The 17,843-nt window shown below is 45.9% G+C and overlaps 1 protein-coding gene across 1 annotated transcript; it reads left to right on the top strand.

Annotated features, from left to right (window-relative positions):
- The first annotated feature begins 771 nt into the window (after nucleotides 1-771).
- Nucleotides 772-14,901, top strand: MAPK13 (mitogen-activated protein kinase 13). The gene is made up of 12 exons (XM_040535738.1): nucleotides 772-2,689; nucleotides 6,638-6,767; nucleotides 7,143-7,201; nucleotides 8,326-8,434; nucleotides 9,594-9,623; nucleotides 10,069-10,116; nucleotides 11,075-11,189; nucleotides 11,557-11,628; nucleotides 12,141-12,220; nucleotides 12,684-12,762; nucleotides 14,053-14,229; nucleotides 14,599-14,901. The coding sequence occupies exons 1-12, from the start codon at nucleotides 2,571-2,573 to the stop codon at nucleotides 14,676-14,678; spliced, it is 1,098 nt and encodes a 365-aa protein (XP_040391672.1). The 5' UTR covers nucleotides 772-2,570; the 3' UTR covers nucleotides 14,679-14,901.
- Nucleotides 14,902-17,843: the final 2,942 nt, after the last annotated feature.

Raw genomic sequence — 17,843 nt, 5'->3', positions numbered from 1 at the left:
TACTTCAAACCTCTTGTACTAAACACTTAGTTTTAGCAAGGTATGAATTTGTCCCTGGTGTCATACAGGACTTGGGGGGGGGGGGGGGGGGGGGGGGGGAAGGGGTGGGGGGCAAGGTTGCATAACGTTGACCAACTCTGACACAAAGCTTGTGTGTCCATAGTTCTCCCAAGTGAATTCTTCGATACAGAACTGGCCTAGAGTCTGACCGTGAGTACTGGACGCAGTACAAATATTTCTGTTTAGTGTAGGGAAGTTTTTACTGAACACAATAAACAAGTGCTCTGCTGCTTGCCTGAACCTGGGACCTTTCCCCAGTAGCATTGGTTTACAGTTTTTTGCCATTTAGATGTGTGGGTTTTTTTGTTGTTGTTTGTTTTGCTCTTCAGCTATCATCTAGCTGCTGGTGGAAGGGTGTTTATGGCAGCAGGAGCATCCTGGCTCTCCCTAACACGGATTTTCTGACTTCTGTTGCTTACCAGTACTATAATTCAATCAGGACAATGAGAGAAATGATTGAATAAAGCAGTGTTTGTTGTCCTAATGAAAGCCTCAGTACCTGAAGTTCCCAGGCCTTGATAAAACAAGGTGGTTTGTGTTGATCCAGGTCAGGTAGCTGGCATCCACAGCTTGGACGCTTTCCTGTTCCAGAGCTGTACAGCAGTTGCTTCAAATAGGCCCAAAGGAAAGGATTTTTTTCCTTAACTATATGGAAACTGCTTTTGTTTGGTTTCTGCTTGCCGTGGTACAAACTGAAGGAAAAAATCCTAAGCAAGACTTCTTACTTGTTATGTACTCTTTTTTTTTTTTTGGGGGGGGGGGGAAGAATCCAGAATCCTAATTCCTGAGTGTGCTCAGTTACAATACATCCTCATTAATAACAGATACTAAAATCAGTGAGAGGTGAACTGGGGAAAAAAAAATAAGCAAGCTCCACCTACAAAATCTAATGAGTTAAGGTTTCCTAATCTAATGACTTAAGGTTTCCTATTTGATTTGAATTGGTCATTTAAATTAATTCATTCTACTACAGCCAAGACATGTCTTAGATATTTAGAACTCCTTAATTGCGTGCTGATTAGCTATGTGTGCATGCATAGTTGAGCAAGAGTTCTGTGCTCATGAAATTACAAATGAGTTGCATGTTTGCTTATGTACCAGCAGTTTCTGCTGTAACACCTCTTGCTCACAGGTGTATTTATAGAACCAAGCCAATCTTTGTTTTATTTCCTTACCATACTGTTGCTATAGCCGGATTTATTTGCATGTGCATGCATAAGCAAAGTTAAAACTACCAACACCCTGCCCCTGGTTTGTTTTATAAAGCTGCAGACCTCACCATTGCTATCTGAAGAACGTAAGGGCCAACTCTAATGTGTTACAGCAGTTGCCTGTAACCAGGTAAAATGAATCCTCCCTAAAACCTTGACGGTGCATTTTCCGTAATTCCTATTAGCAGGTCGTAGTCCTGCTGCACAGACGCACTCAGAGCAGGGCCACCTTTACGGATGGCAGGCGCTCAGCTGGTAGAAGATGTGAGCAGAGTTGAGGGCTGGCAGGGTCCAGCACGGTGAGCTGCTGGGCTGGCTCGTTAAGGCACAACTTAGTCACTTCCTCTGTGTGCAGGATGCACCTTCAGAGCCCCACTTGGGCATCTAAAGTCAAAGCAGAGCGTGGAGGCACTCCCTGCTTACCAGGAGAGGACGACCTCGTGTAGGCTGCCTGGGTTTACTGCTCTGTCACTGTGCCGGAAGGCGCAGCAGCAAACTCGGGTTTTGTGCTGTCCAGGGGCACCTGGGATGGGGTCAGACCTGCCGCAGGGAAGGAAATCAGACCCCGCCAAGCCTCAGGCACCTGCAGGTCTTAGAATGGTTCCTGAATGTCCTTGCTGCGGTCACCTGGATGAAGGTGGAGAAGCTCAGCCAGCCCTCGTCTGCTGGGAAACCAAGCCGAGAGCTTGGAGAAAATCACCATCGCCTCCTCGCTCTTTGGTGGATTTAACACCCTGTTGTTCTTTGCGAGCCTGGCGCTGTCCTCCACCAGCTGGAAAGAACATCCCTCTTGTCTGACGAGGCGCTGTGGCTTGTCCTCCGCATCAAACATGACCCCGGATTCCCCGGCTCCACAAGTCCTTACTCATCCGAGCGGCAATCTCACGAGACCCCCTCCGAGTCCCACGAAGGCATTTCGCGGCGCGTGCCGGCGGATGGCTGCTGTCCCAGACCGAAACACGAGAGGCGAGGCCGGGTGAGCGTGAGGCTCTGCGCCGTGGCCAGAGGTGTGTCTGCCGTGGGGCTCGCCGCTCCCTGTGCCGATAGGAGCGTCCAGAAATACCTGCACACGGCCAAGGCGTGTCTGGAAACCTGATGCCTCATCGCAGCCGATGTGGAGGCGGAGGGAGGAGGGCCGAAAGACATGTCCCTTCACGCTCACAACAGCTGAACACGGAGAAGGAAACTCACTAGAGTCCTTCTTACCAGCACTGAAGGCCTTGGTGTCCCTGTCTCACCCCAGAAGCCTTGCTGTATTCCAGTACTCTGGGGGGGTGGCAGTCCCGCACCCGCCGGGCGATGAACATCGCAAGGAGACGAGGCTTTTACAGACAGGAACTCAACAAAACCGTCTGGGAGCTGCCCAGGAGATACACGTCCCTCCACCCGGTGGGGTCCGGGGCCTACGGCTCCGTCTGGTGAGTGGGGAGCAGCAAGGGGCGCACAGGGGGTGCTCAAAGCATCCCTCCGGGGGGGAGCAAGGAGGTGCCTTTCGGCACCCCTCCATTATGAAGGGGCATTTGCATGCATGATGGAGGTGGTTTGTCTGCTGCCCGGAACGGGTTGCTCGAAGAAAATGGACCTGTTTCCTCCTGCGGTTGCCCGAGGTGGGCAGCAGGGAGAGGTCTGAACCCGAGCTCACCTCTGCAGCATCCGTTCCCTGGCGGTGGGAGCGGGACGGGCAGCCCTCGCCCAGCAGCTGGAGCAGCAGGTAGGCAGGGCTGCCAGGCGTGCCGAGCAGCTGGGTATGACCTCAGGTCAGGGAGCTCCTCAGCTTGCCGTGGTCTTGAGCTTGGATTAAGGGAAGGATTTCTGTCCAGCAGCGAGGGGAAAAAAAAAAATACCTAGGTATCTGAAAGCAGTTTGTGAAGGGTAAAAGAGCTGGGTGCTGGAACAAAGCACCAAGCCTCCGGGGACAGGGGTGGCTGTGGCAGTTCAAGGCAGCTGATTTTGGCCTGTCTAGGGGAAGCAGCTGGGTGGTACAGCCCCCAATTCTGCTTCCAGTTTGAGCTCATAAAACAGAAAGTATTGTAAACTAGGATCCGTAACAGCCTGGGACTTCCTTCCTGGCTGATAGGAATCCTCATCGTACAAGAGAGTAGCGCGAGCTGCTGTTAATTACATGGGCAAAGGTGCCGATAGTGAAAGCAAGCAGAAGTCGGATCTTGCTTTATGCTGGTGAATTGGAGGAGACTGATGACTTTTAGAAAGGTTGAACTTGAAGCAGCCCATTGATAGCATGTGAATGCAGCCCTTGCTGCATAACATGATGAGTTTAAAACAACCAGGAGGTGTGTCCCCTCTCCTGGGTGTTGGGCAAAGTGCCTCTCCTGGGAGGAATCCCAAAACCCCGGGGCCTAAGTTCTGTCTTTGTCCCCTGGCTGCCTATTTTACAGCACACAAAGAGACACCAAATGTTTCTTTCCCCACTTTGCTGTTCGTGTGCAAGGTGGGCTTCTGAGACACTTAAATGAGTCCAGCAAACTCCAGCAGCAAGACTGAACTTCACTTTTTTATATTTGCACTGTGTTTTCTGGTCTTTATAATAAAGTAAAGCAGGAAGACTAAAAGAAAATAAAAATGGGTGAGTCATAGGAAAAAAAGAAAAAAGGAAGACAAATCCCTCCAAATCCTTCTTGACCACCAGGAAACACAAAAAAAAGAGAGAAAAAAACAGCAGTAAGAAAAATCTTTTACTGGACCCTGTGCAGACCTCAGCTGGTCTGAAGAATCTCAGGGAGGGATGGATGTGTTAAAACAGACCCAGGGTAGAGGGGGGCATTATTATGGCATGGACAGTGCTTGGCAGAGTGGCATTGGTGTTGATTCATGTACAAAGAACAAGTAGAAGCATGTGGAGTTAGGATTTGCTGTCCTCTGCTGGGAATTGCTAGGAAGCTTTTCTAGCACAGCATTTTCAGAGCAGCCAGCTTCTGCATGTCCTTGAGCTAATTCAGGAAAACCAGCAAATGCTCGTTTCTTCCCTCGTTAATTCTGCCGAAATCCGTAGCGATTTTGTAATTGCGGGAGGAGTTTTCTGCCACCCCCAACGCTGCTCTTCCCAGCCAAAGTGGGGACCTGGCTCTGCCCGTCCGTGGCTGTGGGCACGGCGTGCTGCGCCCCGGGTCCCACGGGTGCGGCGGTGTCACCGTCACCTGCAGGCCTGCGCGGCGCACGCGGGACCTCGCCTCCAGGTTGTCCTTGGCGTCATCCTGCACTTCCAGCTACTCATTAAACCGATGCTGGGAAGCACGTTGTGGGCTCACCCCAGCTCTGTCAGCAGAATTAACTCTTAACTATGTCTTATGGCGAGGGTGAAAGTAACGCTGTTTATGTGGGGCAGGCTGAAGCTACGGCACTCACACTCTCCTGCGTTGAGTGGTGGGGTTAGATACGTGCTCTGTAGGGCGGGTGTTGGGACAGCAGGTCAGAACGTGCACTCTGAGGTTAGGAAAAGTGCCTTGGATCTGCAGAAGGTGTTTGTGCGGTCTCAGTCCCTTCCTCTTAATTTGCTTGCTCCTTGGAGAATTTTTACACTGTGCTGCCATTTCTGCCAACACCTGCTGATGTCCTAATGAAAATGAGACAATCTCCCCTTCCCTCTCAAGATATCCTATGTGATCTTTAGCGCTGAAGCTGCCTGGCATAGCTGCTCCAGCACTTCCTTTGCTTTTTCCAGCTGAATAGACTGACAAAATCGCAGTCATACTGAAGCTCTCAAAGGATGTGTCTGCTCTCATCACCAAATAACTGAGAGCAGCTGGAAGGGACCTTAGTGGCCATGAGCAGGAAGATTGCCTTATGGTACCGGAGATGTTGTCTCTGCTTGCTAGATCAGAGCTGTTGGTAAGCTGAACCACTGGAGGCCACACCACAACTGATTACTTGGGGCTGACAATCGGAGAAAGCTGTTTAACAGACTTCCAAGGTTTGCACCAAGGAATAATAACCCTTCCTTGGTATTAAACCAAAGGGGAAACCAGGCTGAGCAGGATATTTCCACCTCTCCTATTGCATGTCTGCCCTAAACCCAGCAGAATGCACCATTTGACTGCGTTATTATGTGGTGTTTTCTGGATTATGCCACTCATAAAGCCTTGCCTCTGAGCGATGGCCCTGGAGGTCACGGTAGCGCTGTCTCTGCTTTATGGTACCAGCCCTTTCTAGACTCGGGTCCTCCGAGTGCCTGGAAGGAGCAGTGGATGGAGCCTGGCGGTCTGGGACCGTGGTGGAGGTCAATCAAGCATCTCTTCAGGAAAAAAAAAACAGGAGAGAGGTGTGTGCGAGGCAGGAGGATGCCAGCATTCGTGCGGGCTTGGTTATGCTGTGCCACTAAAAGCTGTGGAACTGAGCATGCTGATTTATAGCCCTTTGGTGTCCCTGTGAAAGAAGGAATTACAAAACTGCTCTGGAAAGCCCACAGTGAGGTTTGGCACAGAAAGCCCTTTCTTCATCTGGTTGCCTCTTGGAGGGTTTGAGGAGGGGCTGAGGCACCAAGGTGTAATGAGGTGTGCTGACACTCCCCTCAGTGTCCCTGGAAAACACCACCAAGAATCCTGAAGACAACCTGAGGATGTCCCTCCCTTCTTATCTGGTGAAATCCGGATCCTGCTTTGCAATCTGATTACAGAGCCTCCAAAAGAAGAGTGTGTGTCACAGGATCACCCAATCCAGCTGCAGACAGTAAATGTGATCAGAGAGAATAACACGTCATGTCTCCAGCTATGGCTCTTGCACCATGTTTCCATGAGCTCATGAGCAGAATCTCATTTTCAGCCAGACCTGCTTTTATACGGAAGCATATGTAGAGCATCAAAGATCTTTAGTGCTGGGGAATTAATTCTAGTAGCTTGCATTTTTAGCATTTGACAGCCTGTTTTTGCTCCAGAAAACAGCAAGGAAGGCTGACGTACCTTTAACAGCAACTTCCAAGCAGATGGCAAAGAGGAAATTGCTTTATTCCCTTATCTCCATGACTTAGTAAAGGAGAAGGCAGAACTAGAAACAATCCTGACCTTTAACCATTTGTGCTTCCTTCTTCTCACTGCTCTGTTAGCTCCAGCTCATTGCTGCAGGTTAGAGGAAATGTTAAAGGGAGTAAAGACTGGCCACTGATGCTTTGCTTGGTATCCTGTCTAGTCCTCCAAAAAGCATGGGCTGTGGTCTGCAAACCCAAGTAATACAGTGGAAAAATCTGCGTGTAGAGCTTCACTGAGTTCCTCTGCCAGCATGGAAAGATCAAGGGGCCTTTTTTTTTTTCCTGTGAGGTCCAGAATTAGCTCTTTGCTAGAAGGGAACTTGTTAAAACACATGTTTTTTAAGACACATTTGCATAGTCAGAACTGTTTTTTATTCGTCTGCTGCAGTTCAGCCATAGACAAGAAGACAGGAGAAAAAGTGGCCATCAAGAAGCTATGCCGCCCGTTCCAGTCGGAGATCTTCGCCAAGAGAGCGTACAGAGAGCTCATGCTGCTGAAGCATATGCAACATGAGAACGTAAGTAGCTGTTTTTCTTCCTGCTAAAGCAAAGGAAACTTTCTTGCCACTTGGGAGCAAGCCTTCTGTGGTGGCAGCACCTTAGTTTTGATTGAGACATCTCAAAAGTTGGCGTGTGCAGGCAGTCTCAGGACTTAACTGCTGCTTGCCTACTGTGCCCAGTTGGCACCAGGCTTAAGCAGATGTGTAATGGGTGCTCCTGAGTATTAGTAAGAAGAGAAGCAGCTGCGTAGCATAGCAAAGAATCCTCAGATTCCTCACGTAGAGTTCTCAGTGCTCGCAGACATGCATGTGCCAGTGCAGAGCTGCTACCTGTGTCCCACGTGCACAGCAAATGCTTTCCAGGCTTAAATTTGGACTTCTCTTATCCATCAGGTCATTGGGCTGCTTGATGTCTTCACCTCTGCTCCTTCCTACCACGGATTCCAGGACTTGTAAGTGTGGAGTTTGTGTTTACTCTGTCTAGACATGATCACTGCCCTAGACACCTGCAGGCTGAGCAGCAGAGTAGCGTATCGTGTTGAGGTGCAGCTCAACAGACTAATTTGAAAAGGGGCAGACTAAAGCCAGACATCCCCAAGTAACAAGGAGAATCAAAAGCAGAGGTCAGTTCTTATGGCTAAAACCCCACATAAATAGATCACATGCCATGTTCACAGCTGGGAGAATGCCCCATAGACAGACCGACATAAGTAACTGAGGCATTACATTCCACGGCATATCACATGTGGCATGATCCATGCTAATGCTCTGGCTGTGTGACTGCTAACTAAGAGGCTGGAGTCAGAATGGGAGAAGTATTGCTCATCAGTCCCTGGGATAACTAAACTGACCATTTCCAAGATTTTTTTTTTTCACCTTGATTCTGGATGCTTTTTTGTTTGTGTAGTTCTTTTTTATGTTGATGTTCCGTTTCCCTCAGTGTTGATGGTCAGGTTGGACGAGTCCATGAGTTGTTTTCACTTCCCCATCCTTGGGCACTAGCAGCATGCACCTGGGTTTGGATTTGCAGCTGATGGCTGGATATTTAGCAGCCTGCACAAAATGTGTCTGACAGTTCTCAGAGCAGTTCCTGCTGGAGGACTGGCAACCAACTAGCAGCCTCAGCAGGCAGGCCAAAGGCTGAAGGAACCTTGATGTTGTCTTCCAAGGCACAGCCGAAGAATATTATAAAGATAAATCTGGTAGCCAACGCAGCAGTTTTGCAAGACTCTTTAAAGCTGAACAAGATGTTTCAGCTACCAGATGGTGTAAGGCCATCTGGAATTGAACAGCTAAAGTCTAAAGTAAACTGTTTCAGTATTGTTAAGGTTTGCAAGATCCTTGTTTCTAGTTGATGTCAGGTATCTGATTTGAGAGAAGGAGAGCAATTTTCAGAGCAGGTAGAAATCCTAGCATCACTACAGGCTATGCTAGTTAGCTAGGACCATAGTCACAACTACTCCTTTCAGTTGCAGTAAGTTACACAGCCACAGGAAACAAACAAGTGAGAACAAGGCCAGCCTGGTTCCCTATGTTTTTTCTTCTAGACTTAGGGCCTTGTCTTACTGCCTTTTAGCTACCTGGTGATGCCATACATGCGGACAGATTTACAAAAGATCATGGGACATGAATTCAGTGATGAAAAGATCCAGTACCTGGTCTACCAAATGCTGAAAGGGTTGAAGGTAGGTGGGTCTGGAGAAATGACGACAAGGCTGGGGCATCAGCAGATTTAGTGACTCACTGCAGCTCCTCTACAAGTAGATCTTGCTCTGTGTCACCTCTGGGCTGACCATAATAAACCCCCCTTCCAGCACTGTCTTGGAAGACTTGGGGGTTTTATTGCGTGCACTGAGAACAGGTAATTGCTATTGAACTACTCTTGTTCCAGTACACATCAATCAAAATTACTGTTCTTTCACACTAGTCAATCAGGTATTGAAACTACAGCAGTTAGAGCTTATGATGGTTTCTCCACGACATTGGTCGCGTCACTGACTTGCCAAAACCCTTAGCAAAGCTCTGCACAGAAAGTACGGGGCTGGGAGCAAACGGAATTCTGCTGAATTTCCCACACAGGCCCTCAGTGGAGAAGAGGGAGGGAATGATTTTGTGTTCAATACAATAAGGAATGTGCTTGTTTTTAAGAGCCTCTGAGATAACAGAAAGTAATCACTTCAAACCCTGAAATGTAAGGATAGTATCTTAATACTACTACCCTCTGTAATACCCTTCCCCTAAAGTCAGAGCAGTGGTTTAAAGGCGTTAATGAATTCACCCTAATAACACCTTTCCCCAGATCACTGTTATCTTGAGTTTAAATAAAGGGGGGAAACGATACACAAAAGGCTTAACTGGTGTGATAAAAGTCACAAAGTCAGTTTTTGCAACTCTAATTTGATTTCCAATTTTGTTAATTTTTTTTTCACATGGATTATCAATCAAAACAGAAGTTTTCTTGTCATCTACTGAATATGTTCTTATCTGTAATCTTGATGCTTTTGTTTTGATAGTTTAAGCTATTAGTTTACTTGCTGTAAGGAACTATTGCTCCATACCTCCTCTTCTTCTCTATGCCTCTTCTTTATAGTAGTAATATAACTGCAAATACTGTCAGAAATTGTGTGGATTTCATATCGCTGCCAGGCGGCCTTCTCCTACCAGCCATCGTTCCTCCTGTGATTGTGGGTTTTATTTGGGGTCATGCACTGAGGGCCAGGGACTTGCAGCAGGTTCCAGGGTTGTGTTCTCAACAAGTTCTTGTTTGTAGCTCTCATTTCTCTGTGGGAGAAAAGAAAGTCTTATCTGCTGTTGATCACATTGTGGCTCTTCTTTTTATTGCAGTATATTCATTCTGCCGGAATCATCCACAGGGTGAGTTCATGTGCACTGTTATTCTGATTTTGTCTGTTTAGGAGAAACTCAGCTTGGTCATAAAGCTAACAAATTCCTGAACATTATTTCACTAATAGCCTCATCTGCTCTAAGTTCTCTCTAGCGTCCTCCCTCTTTTTCACTCCTGTGCCCTGTGCTTGTTTGTATTTGCTCTCTCAGCTGTGCAGCATTTTGAGGAAATGCTGTATTTTCTGATAAGCTGTGAAGCATTTTATGGTTTTTGAATGAAAACTGCTTCAGGAAAAAGCAGGAAAAAGTCTCTTTAATATAAACCTATACAGTAGGCATGTTGTCTTTGCTGTGTTGATATTGGACTCGGGATGTTATGGGAAACTATCCAAAGTGAACTGAGGTTTGACTAAGGCTCGTGTTGATGAGCTGCAAATCAAAAACATCGGTATTATTCTGATCTTGTCTGTTTTAGGACCTGAAGCCAGGCAACCTGGCTGTGAATGAAGACTGCCAGCTAAAGGTAGGTGAAAAAGCACTGCATTGTAGCATGTAGCATATTAGATTGCTGATGAACTGCTCTGCGAGCAGGAATCCTGACATTTGGGCGTCATCACGTTTCCTCTTGCGTTCTGAGACTTGATTCAGGGTACTTCATTACACAGTGCTTGTAGTCAGTGGGAAATACTCACCTGCTTATGCAACTTGCTGAATCAGGGCCCAAGACTTGGAATGAACATCCTGTCACTGTAATTCCAGCTGCGTTGAAGTTCATAATGACTTCCTAAATAAATTCAATACTTCTGAGCAACACTTGTGTTAGGTGAACGATCCCTGAAGGATAGCTGGATACAACCACAGTTACCCCTTGGTTTCCATGGACTAGCACCTGAAACGTGGTGGCTGTGATTCTAGACAAAATTATTTTCAGTATTGCTCTGAAGGGACTGCTTACAGCTCACTGGTGTGATGGTCTAGCATGTGTTTTCTGTAATGTATATTACAGGGAGTGGCTCCGTTGCCTGTAAAGGTTGGGTCAAGCCATGTTCATCTCCAGTACTGAGGGAGAGGTCATCTCCTGTCAGCTGCAGGGTGTTTTTATAGGAAACGGTGAGTCGTAATGGCCTGCGAGCATGCCTTGGCCTCAGGTTCTAGAAGTCTAAACTCTGAGATTTTTTAAATTGACTTAAGCTACAAGAAAGGAAGTGACCTTCCCGGTAGCACATGACAGAGATCCTTTCCACAGGGTCTCCCCAGGACAACTGGTTTTGCAGCTGGCTTGCAATTTACAGTGGAATTAAGACAAACCTGTTAGTTCTTTGAACCATCCCATGAGTGGTTTTGGTGTAGTTAGAACTTCATTATTATCTGATTGGATCTGCTTCATTTCTTCTTAGAAGCAGATCCTCAGTTGCCTGTAGGATTTCTCTTTTTTTTTCTTTCCTGCCCTTCCTTCTTTCTCTTGCTTTGGTGAACTGCAGATCTTGGACTTTGGTTTGGCAAGACACGCTGATGCTGAGATGACCGGCTACGTGGTTACACGCTGGTACAGAGCTCCAGAAGTCATTCTGAACTGGATGCATTACAACCAGACAGGTGAGTTGCATTGCTTCAGCTATGTGACTGTCTTGTGACAAATCCCAAGATCCCTCTGTCATGCCTGTGTCAAATCTCACATAATCCACCAGATGTTCTTGCTCTTTATCATCAGTGTCCCCTGGAGCACTGCTCTGCTCCAGTCATACAGTCCCAGCTGCACTACTCCCAAAGCTATTGCCTGTGGGAAGTGATGAAAGCGAAGATTTTAGCAGCATAGAAAAGACAGGGGAGGGTGGAAAATGGGAGTGAAATTGAAATCAGTGACTGTTGAGGACTGAAAAAGCAGGCAACAGCTCCTGTAATCCTTGCTTCCTAAAAGCTGTCATTCTCTTTTTTTCTTTTCTCTCTCTTTCTCCCCAAACAGTGGATATCTGGTCTATCGGTTGCATCATGGCAGAAATGCTGACTGGGAAAACGCTGTTTAAAGGAAAAGATTGTATCCTTTCAAACTGAACCTTTTCCCTTCGGGGCAATGATTCTTGGCATGTGTGAAAGGGCTTTTATGAATGAGGCTACTGAGGGAAATCGGTGGTGGCCTGGTTTACTAAGAGGTAATCACAGGGGACCAGTGGGGTCTTTTTGGTGAGGAAAACAGAGACGAGATAGGAGGGGGCAGAGCCACCCTTAGAAATACACCGCTGTGCTGGCCACATACACCATACATCAGCAGTCTAAACTGCTGATTCCCACAGCCTCATGCCCAAGCCCTTGCATATCCCTCAAACCTATGGGCATAGGCCTTGGTAGAATTGTGCCAGAACTCCTTGTTGATGAAAATTGCATTCCGGGAAAAGAGCTCTTTTTGCCCTTGTAATGAGTCTTTGCTTGTGTGGCTTTGCTGGGTTTGTATCACACCCTGCTCAAAGCTGTTGCTGGTCCAGGGACGCTGCTGGGTGGAGTCCAGGGCTTGCTCCTAGAGGATAGATGATCTTTAACACAGCCTACCAGACCTAGATCAACTGACTCAGATCCTGAAAGTAGTGGGGTATCCAGGAGAAGACTTCGTGGAGAAACTGGAGGACAAAGCGGTAAGCACGTTCAGTGTGGCTGTTCATGTCTTGCTGCCAGAGGTGTGGAGAGGTGCTGCTTTTATAGCAGGCACGTGAACAGGAGAGACAGCAGTCTCTCCTCCTGACAGCAATGATGGTTCTTAGTGATGCATCTGATGTATTTGACTTTAGTGCTTTGCATTAAGAACTGGTATGGATCGTAGGGGCTGGGCATTAGGACTCCTAAGTGAGGTGCCTAACACACCAGCAAACTACATCCCTCCTCTGTTCTGCAGCTTGGCTGTTCTTAAAGCATGAATACTTCTGTATCTCAGTTGGTAGAATTTGTTCCTCACAAACTGGTCACTGAAATGACATCTGAGATAATTTGCTGTTCTCTTCTTCTAAGTAATGAGACCCAAGAGCTCTATTTTACCACCCATTTACTCACACATGTCCAGTTGCAGTAAATGCATGTGCTGTGCTTTCCTTTCTCTTTCAGGCTAAGAGTTATATCAAGTCCCTTCCCAAAATGCCCAAGAAGGATTTATCTGTGTTTTTCCCCAAAGCCAATCCCCAGGGTAAGTAATCTTGAGCATTTCTCACAAGTTTTCACAGCTGGAAATGAGCTGGGCTGACCGCCATAGGTGCAGTTTAGTTGCTCCTCTTTCTCAGAACTTCTTACTACTTCCTCCTTTGCAGGTTGTGTGCCCACAGGAGGCTGCCCTCCCCAGGGCTAATATGTATGAATTAAAAGCAAAACAATTTTTTATTGGCACTGCAGTGTCAGTGGTCTGTTACTGGCCATCTACTTTTTCGGGTTTGGTTTTTAATTTTAAAAGGACACAGTCTGTAGCATACAACTTCTAAGGAAGAGGTGGACTTCAGACTCTTGTATTAACAAGCCAGAAGAGTGTGCTGTCTTAACAAACTTGATGTCTAGGTTGCAGGATGCAAATTATAGGATTAGACCAGTTGTATGTAGTTGTATTCAACTACACCTTCAGCTGCACTTGGTACGAGAGTTGGGATGAATTTTGGCTGATACTGGCTTTGAGAGCTTATTGCTTGTAGCAAAGCAGATGATATTATGATTAGGAATATTTCAATGAGGCTCTTTTTTTTTTTTTTCCCAGCCCCACATCCAAGGCATTGCAGGTTTTGCTAAAGTGCTGAGAGAGCCCCCAAAGTCCACTCAAGTAAAATTTCTTCCTGGGGGAATTGCACAGTTCAGCTCATAGCTGCCTGTTGAACACCTGTACCTTTTGGTACTCGACAGGTAGCTGGAACATGCAGTTTTCACTGTAGAAATTGATCTACAGGTAGCTCTTTCCCCAAGTAGATTACAAATGAGAGTAAAACTGTTCTAAAAGGTGAGAAGAAAGCGTTATTAAGCTATTAAAACCAAGTCAGAATGGAGCTAACAGGCAGTCAGTATCTGAGTCTCCTACCTTCCTGTTCACCAGGGATGTATAGATTTCTATATAGATTACCCATGCTAAGGCTATATTGAGTTGCAGGTGTCAGAGTGAAAGCAAATGACTGAAAAATATCTTGAAATTACTGGCTTGCTGTTTGTGTTCTTGCAGCTCCATCCATGCAGCAAGGCCTATCCATGACTAATTTGTTACTTCTATACAATTTACACCTACACTTCTGTTAGTAAGTTACCCGAGGCTGCTGTTTGGCAGATTTTGCATCTCTGCTGACAGGAGCTCCATGCTGCCTAGGCCATGTTGAGGAATCTGTTTCATTTTCAGGTCTGGAAATGTATTACTGGAAACACTAGTCCTATCGCTTTCAGGGTTCATGCTCAGGATGACCTGTTCTCCATTGCATGCACTTAGCCATGTTCCTGTCTCCTCCTATAGCAGTGGACCTGCTTGACAAGATGTTGCAGCTGGATGTGGAAAAGCGCCTTACGGCCACAGAGGCATTGGCCCACCCGTATTTCGAACAGTTCCGAGACATTGAGGAGGAGACAGAAGCACAACAGTCCTATGATGATTCTCTGGAACATGAAAAGCTTTCGATAGAGGAATGGAAAAGTAAGAAGTTTTTCTTTGAAGTCATGCCCCTGTCTAGCATGGGACTTTCCTGCCTCTTTCTCTGTTTCCTGTGAGCATGCTGAGTAAAGCTAGCTTAGCTGCTACTGCCCATTAATGCCTCGATGATGGCGTGCATCTTCCTTTCCTTGCTCTTGCTTCTATGTATTCAGCAAAGATCTCTTCTGCCTCTGTCTCTTCACTCCTTTTTTGCCTCTCTGCTTTGTCTGACTCTTTCTCTCAGCTTGTACCTGCCATATCTTTTCAGATGAATGCTTCCTCTCTGCACATGTAACAGTCAAAGTTTCATTTGTGTCCTCTACAATCACACATGCTACTGATAATAACAATTATTTTGTTCTTTTTTTCAAGAGCACATTTACAAGGAGATCTTGTCCTTCAGTCCCATTGCACGGAAGGACTCAAAGAAGCGGAGTGGAATGTCGTTGTAGCAACTGGTGCGGCTGTGACTGGGTTTCACTTCTTGTGCTGGATGACAGATTGGATTTATTCCACGCTACCTCGCTCATTGCCATCGTTTGGCCTGTGGGACTTCTGTGTGTGTGAACACGAAGACGACACCACACTGTGGGCATTGGACTTTGTACTATGGAAGGGGGAAGCATCCCCAAACAGTTTTCAACACTAAAGATAAATATATGTTCATTGAAATTTTGTGGGTGAATTTACCTCATGTTTCATCTTTTCTTCCCCATATTCCTCCAGCTGAGAAAGCAGGGCTTACGTTGCTCCTTTCTCATTATTCTTTCCAAGGACAAGTTTTAGCACTTTATGAAACAGTGTATTTGCCTGGGAAGTGAGTCCAAAGCAAAACAGTAAATTGGGAAATTCAGCATAACGAGACTTTATCCAGTCTAACTTTGAACCTGTTCCCTTTCCCCGAGCAGTCAAAACAGCATCTGGCACAGTGAGGTTGCTGAGATGATGTAGGCTCCCAGGACACCATGGGAATCCAGTTGTTTGTGGACTCGGTCTCCCTTCAGAGCAGCTCTCAAACTTCTAACCTTGCCCTCTTCCCATCCACAAAACTCCTGGCTAGGGTGTTGCCTCCTCTGGGCAGCTGTTAGCTCCTCCTTTTTGCTCTGCTTCTCTCATCCCTGGGTTTTGATCCGTGCTGTCTCCTCCTTAGTGCTAGCTGCAAACACAACCTGGGAATTCAAGGCTGCTTTGCCACATTCACAGACCAGGCATCCCAAGGAGCTGGGTATCAACAAGTAGTCCTGCTGCCCTCACTTGGGCCTCTGCCTTTATGCTCAGCCTGGTTTCCTCAACGGTTCTGTCTTAGTGGGGCTTATCTCTCACTGAGCACTCTTTCCCTGGAGCTACCCTGCCTGCTGCAGGCTGCCTTTATCGCTCAGCAGGTCGGACATTTGGTTACACAGTCCACTGATGTGACCCCTCAATGTTCTCTTTCCCTCTGCTCTGAGGGATCAGTTAAACCTGGGATCTTTTGCTCCAGTCTTCTAAAAGAGCTGTTCATGCCTTAACATGAAGAGACATTCAAACTGATCATTTGGGAAATGTCTTAGCTGTCTTGTCAGTCCTAAGGCTCAGATCCCTGAGTAAGGATCAAAAAGTTTATATAAAGGAGAAAAAAGCATAAAAATACATTGCTTGAACAATGTAGCATTAGCAGAAAGGAAAACGCAATTCAGTGAGCACAAAAATAACTTCAGATACCTTAGTTTTGGAGTATCAGATTAGATCCTTCAGTCAGTATCCTTATAAATTGCATCTCAGAAAATCTTCTTCTACTATCATGCAAAAACTGCTGCAGGCTAAATAGCATCCTTGTAAATAAGAGCTTCACAGATGTCCTTTACTGTACTTTCTTTGGTGAGGCTTTGTTTCTTATTTATATATGCAAATTTTAATTCATTCACTTTAGTGAGTAATTCGTGGTGGCTTCAAGAAATTGCCGCCTCTGAGACGCTCACCTGGAAATTTTTGATGTGTATGTGTCAGTATGTCCCAACCCACCAAATACACAGGTGTTTGATATGAACGTTATCCTCATTAGAAGAGGAGAAATATGAAAAACAATTGCCAGAACAAAATAAGCGAATGGGATGTGAAAGTGACTTCACGCTTACTATAACTATGTAGGTTCTTGCTTTGGTGCCTGCTCTCATATAAGCTTCTAAATGCTTGTGCTTTAGAAATCAAGCGTAACTTATTGCTGGTGTGGGATATCTCAGGGAAAGCAGATGTGGATGGGTTGGTTTCTGAAAGGTAAGGTGACTCCAAGCTAGTTTCAAAGTCTGGTATTTTAGTTCCTTAAATTCCTGTCTCTCTGTGACAGCCCTCTTTCTAACTCAACAATCTTGTAGACACTAACTCTCTTTAGTCCTTTTGAAATATGTCCCGTATTTGCTTGCATAGCTTATTATAATGCTCTCTCTTCACCACTTGTATCTGAGGTGATGTTGTGATCCTTCAGTATTTGTGAGACCACACGACTGGATAGTGTTTTTTAAGAATTTTTCCCTTCTTCCTCTATTCCTAGAAGTTCTCATTGCTCATATGCTAAACAGTTAATTGCAGAGCTTCCTAAGTACTATAGGGACTTCAGAGCTGTTTATCCCCTTTCTGCAGTGCTACAGAATAGATTTTTCTCTGACAGGTCTTTATTCCTGCTCAAAATATGAATGAGTATGCCTCACCCCCACAAAAAAATCTTTAGATATGTATTAGGACGCCTCCCAGCCTGTCACATATTCCCTTAAACACCATTTTGGTTAATAATCACATGGGAATGCTAATTGCTAAACCAAAACTGATAGAAGTACTTAAAGACATCATTTTCTGCTGATTCTATGCTGAGCAGGATACAAAGGTACAGCCACTTTTAAAGAGTGATTCTCTAATAAGTCATCTAGCTGCAGCTTTGCTATGGATGGAAATTGCTAATTTTCTTGAATGGACTGTAATAAACCTCTGGATAAGTTCCATGTGCCTACATATTAACGGTAGCATAGAGAAAAGCCTAAATAGTAATGGAGTTATGATTCATTCAGGTTAAGTATCTTCTTATGATCTCACAGAGTCTGCACAGGAGTATAGACTTATGCAATCAGCCCCCTTTGCAGAGGTTTTCCTGAAATTCATCGAGTGTAAGGCTCACTAGCAGTAACAGAGCGAGTTTTGTCAGATGTAAAATGAGGTACAAAGTACGTACATGGATATAGATCTGTTTGGGACCCACATTTTTTCTCTACAATTGCAGGTGCTATCATTAGAGCTCCTTGGTTGCTGAAGTGCTGTACAGAATGGTTCTGGTGCTGCCCAGCTCTTAAATCTCTTGCCAGAGTATTCTGCCTGCACTTGACCTACAAAGGTTAAAATATTTCAAGTTACTTCAATCACTTTCCAAATCCTTTCCTGTAAATTGGTAGTTATGCACAGATCCACCCTGTGATCCAGAGGTGTGATACATGCAAGCACATCTGAACTAGCTTTTAAGTAGGCTGGTGAGCTTGGTATTAATAGAACAAGCTGTAAAGTAGCAAGGCGCTCAGCATGTTAGCCTGTTAAATCTTCAGAAAGTTTTGCAGCCTGTGCTGGATCTGGCCTACCTGCAGATCTGCTGCTTATTG

Source organism: Cygnus olor, chromosome 24, assembly GCF_009769625.2.
Source record: "Cygnus olor isolate bCygOlo1 chromosome 24, bCygOlo1.pri.v2, whole genome shotgun sequence".
In the NCBI taxonomy this organism is placed as follows: Eukaryota; Metazoa; Chordata; class Aves; order Anseriformes; family Anatidae; genus Cygnus; species Cygnus olor.
This window is presented reverse-complemented; position numbering and strand designations above follow the sequence as displayed.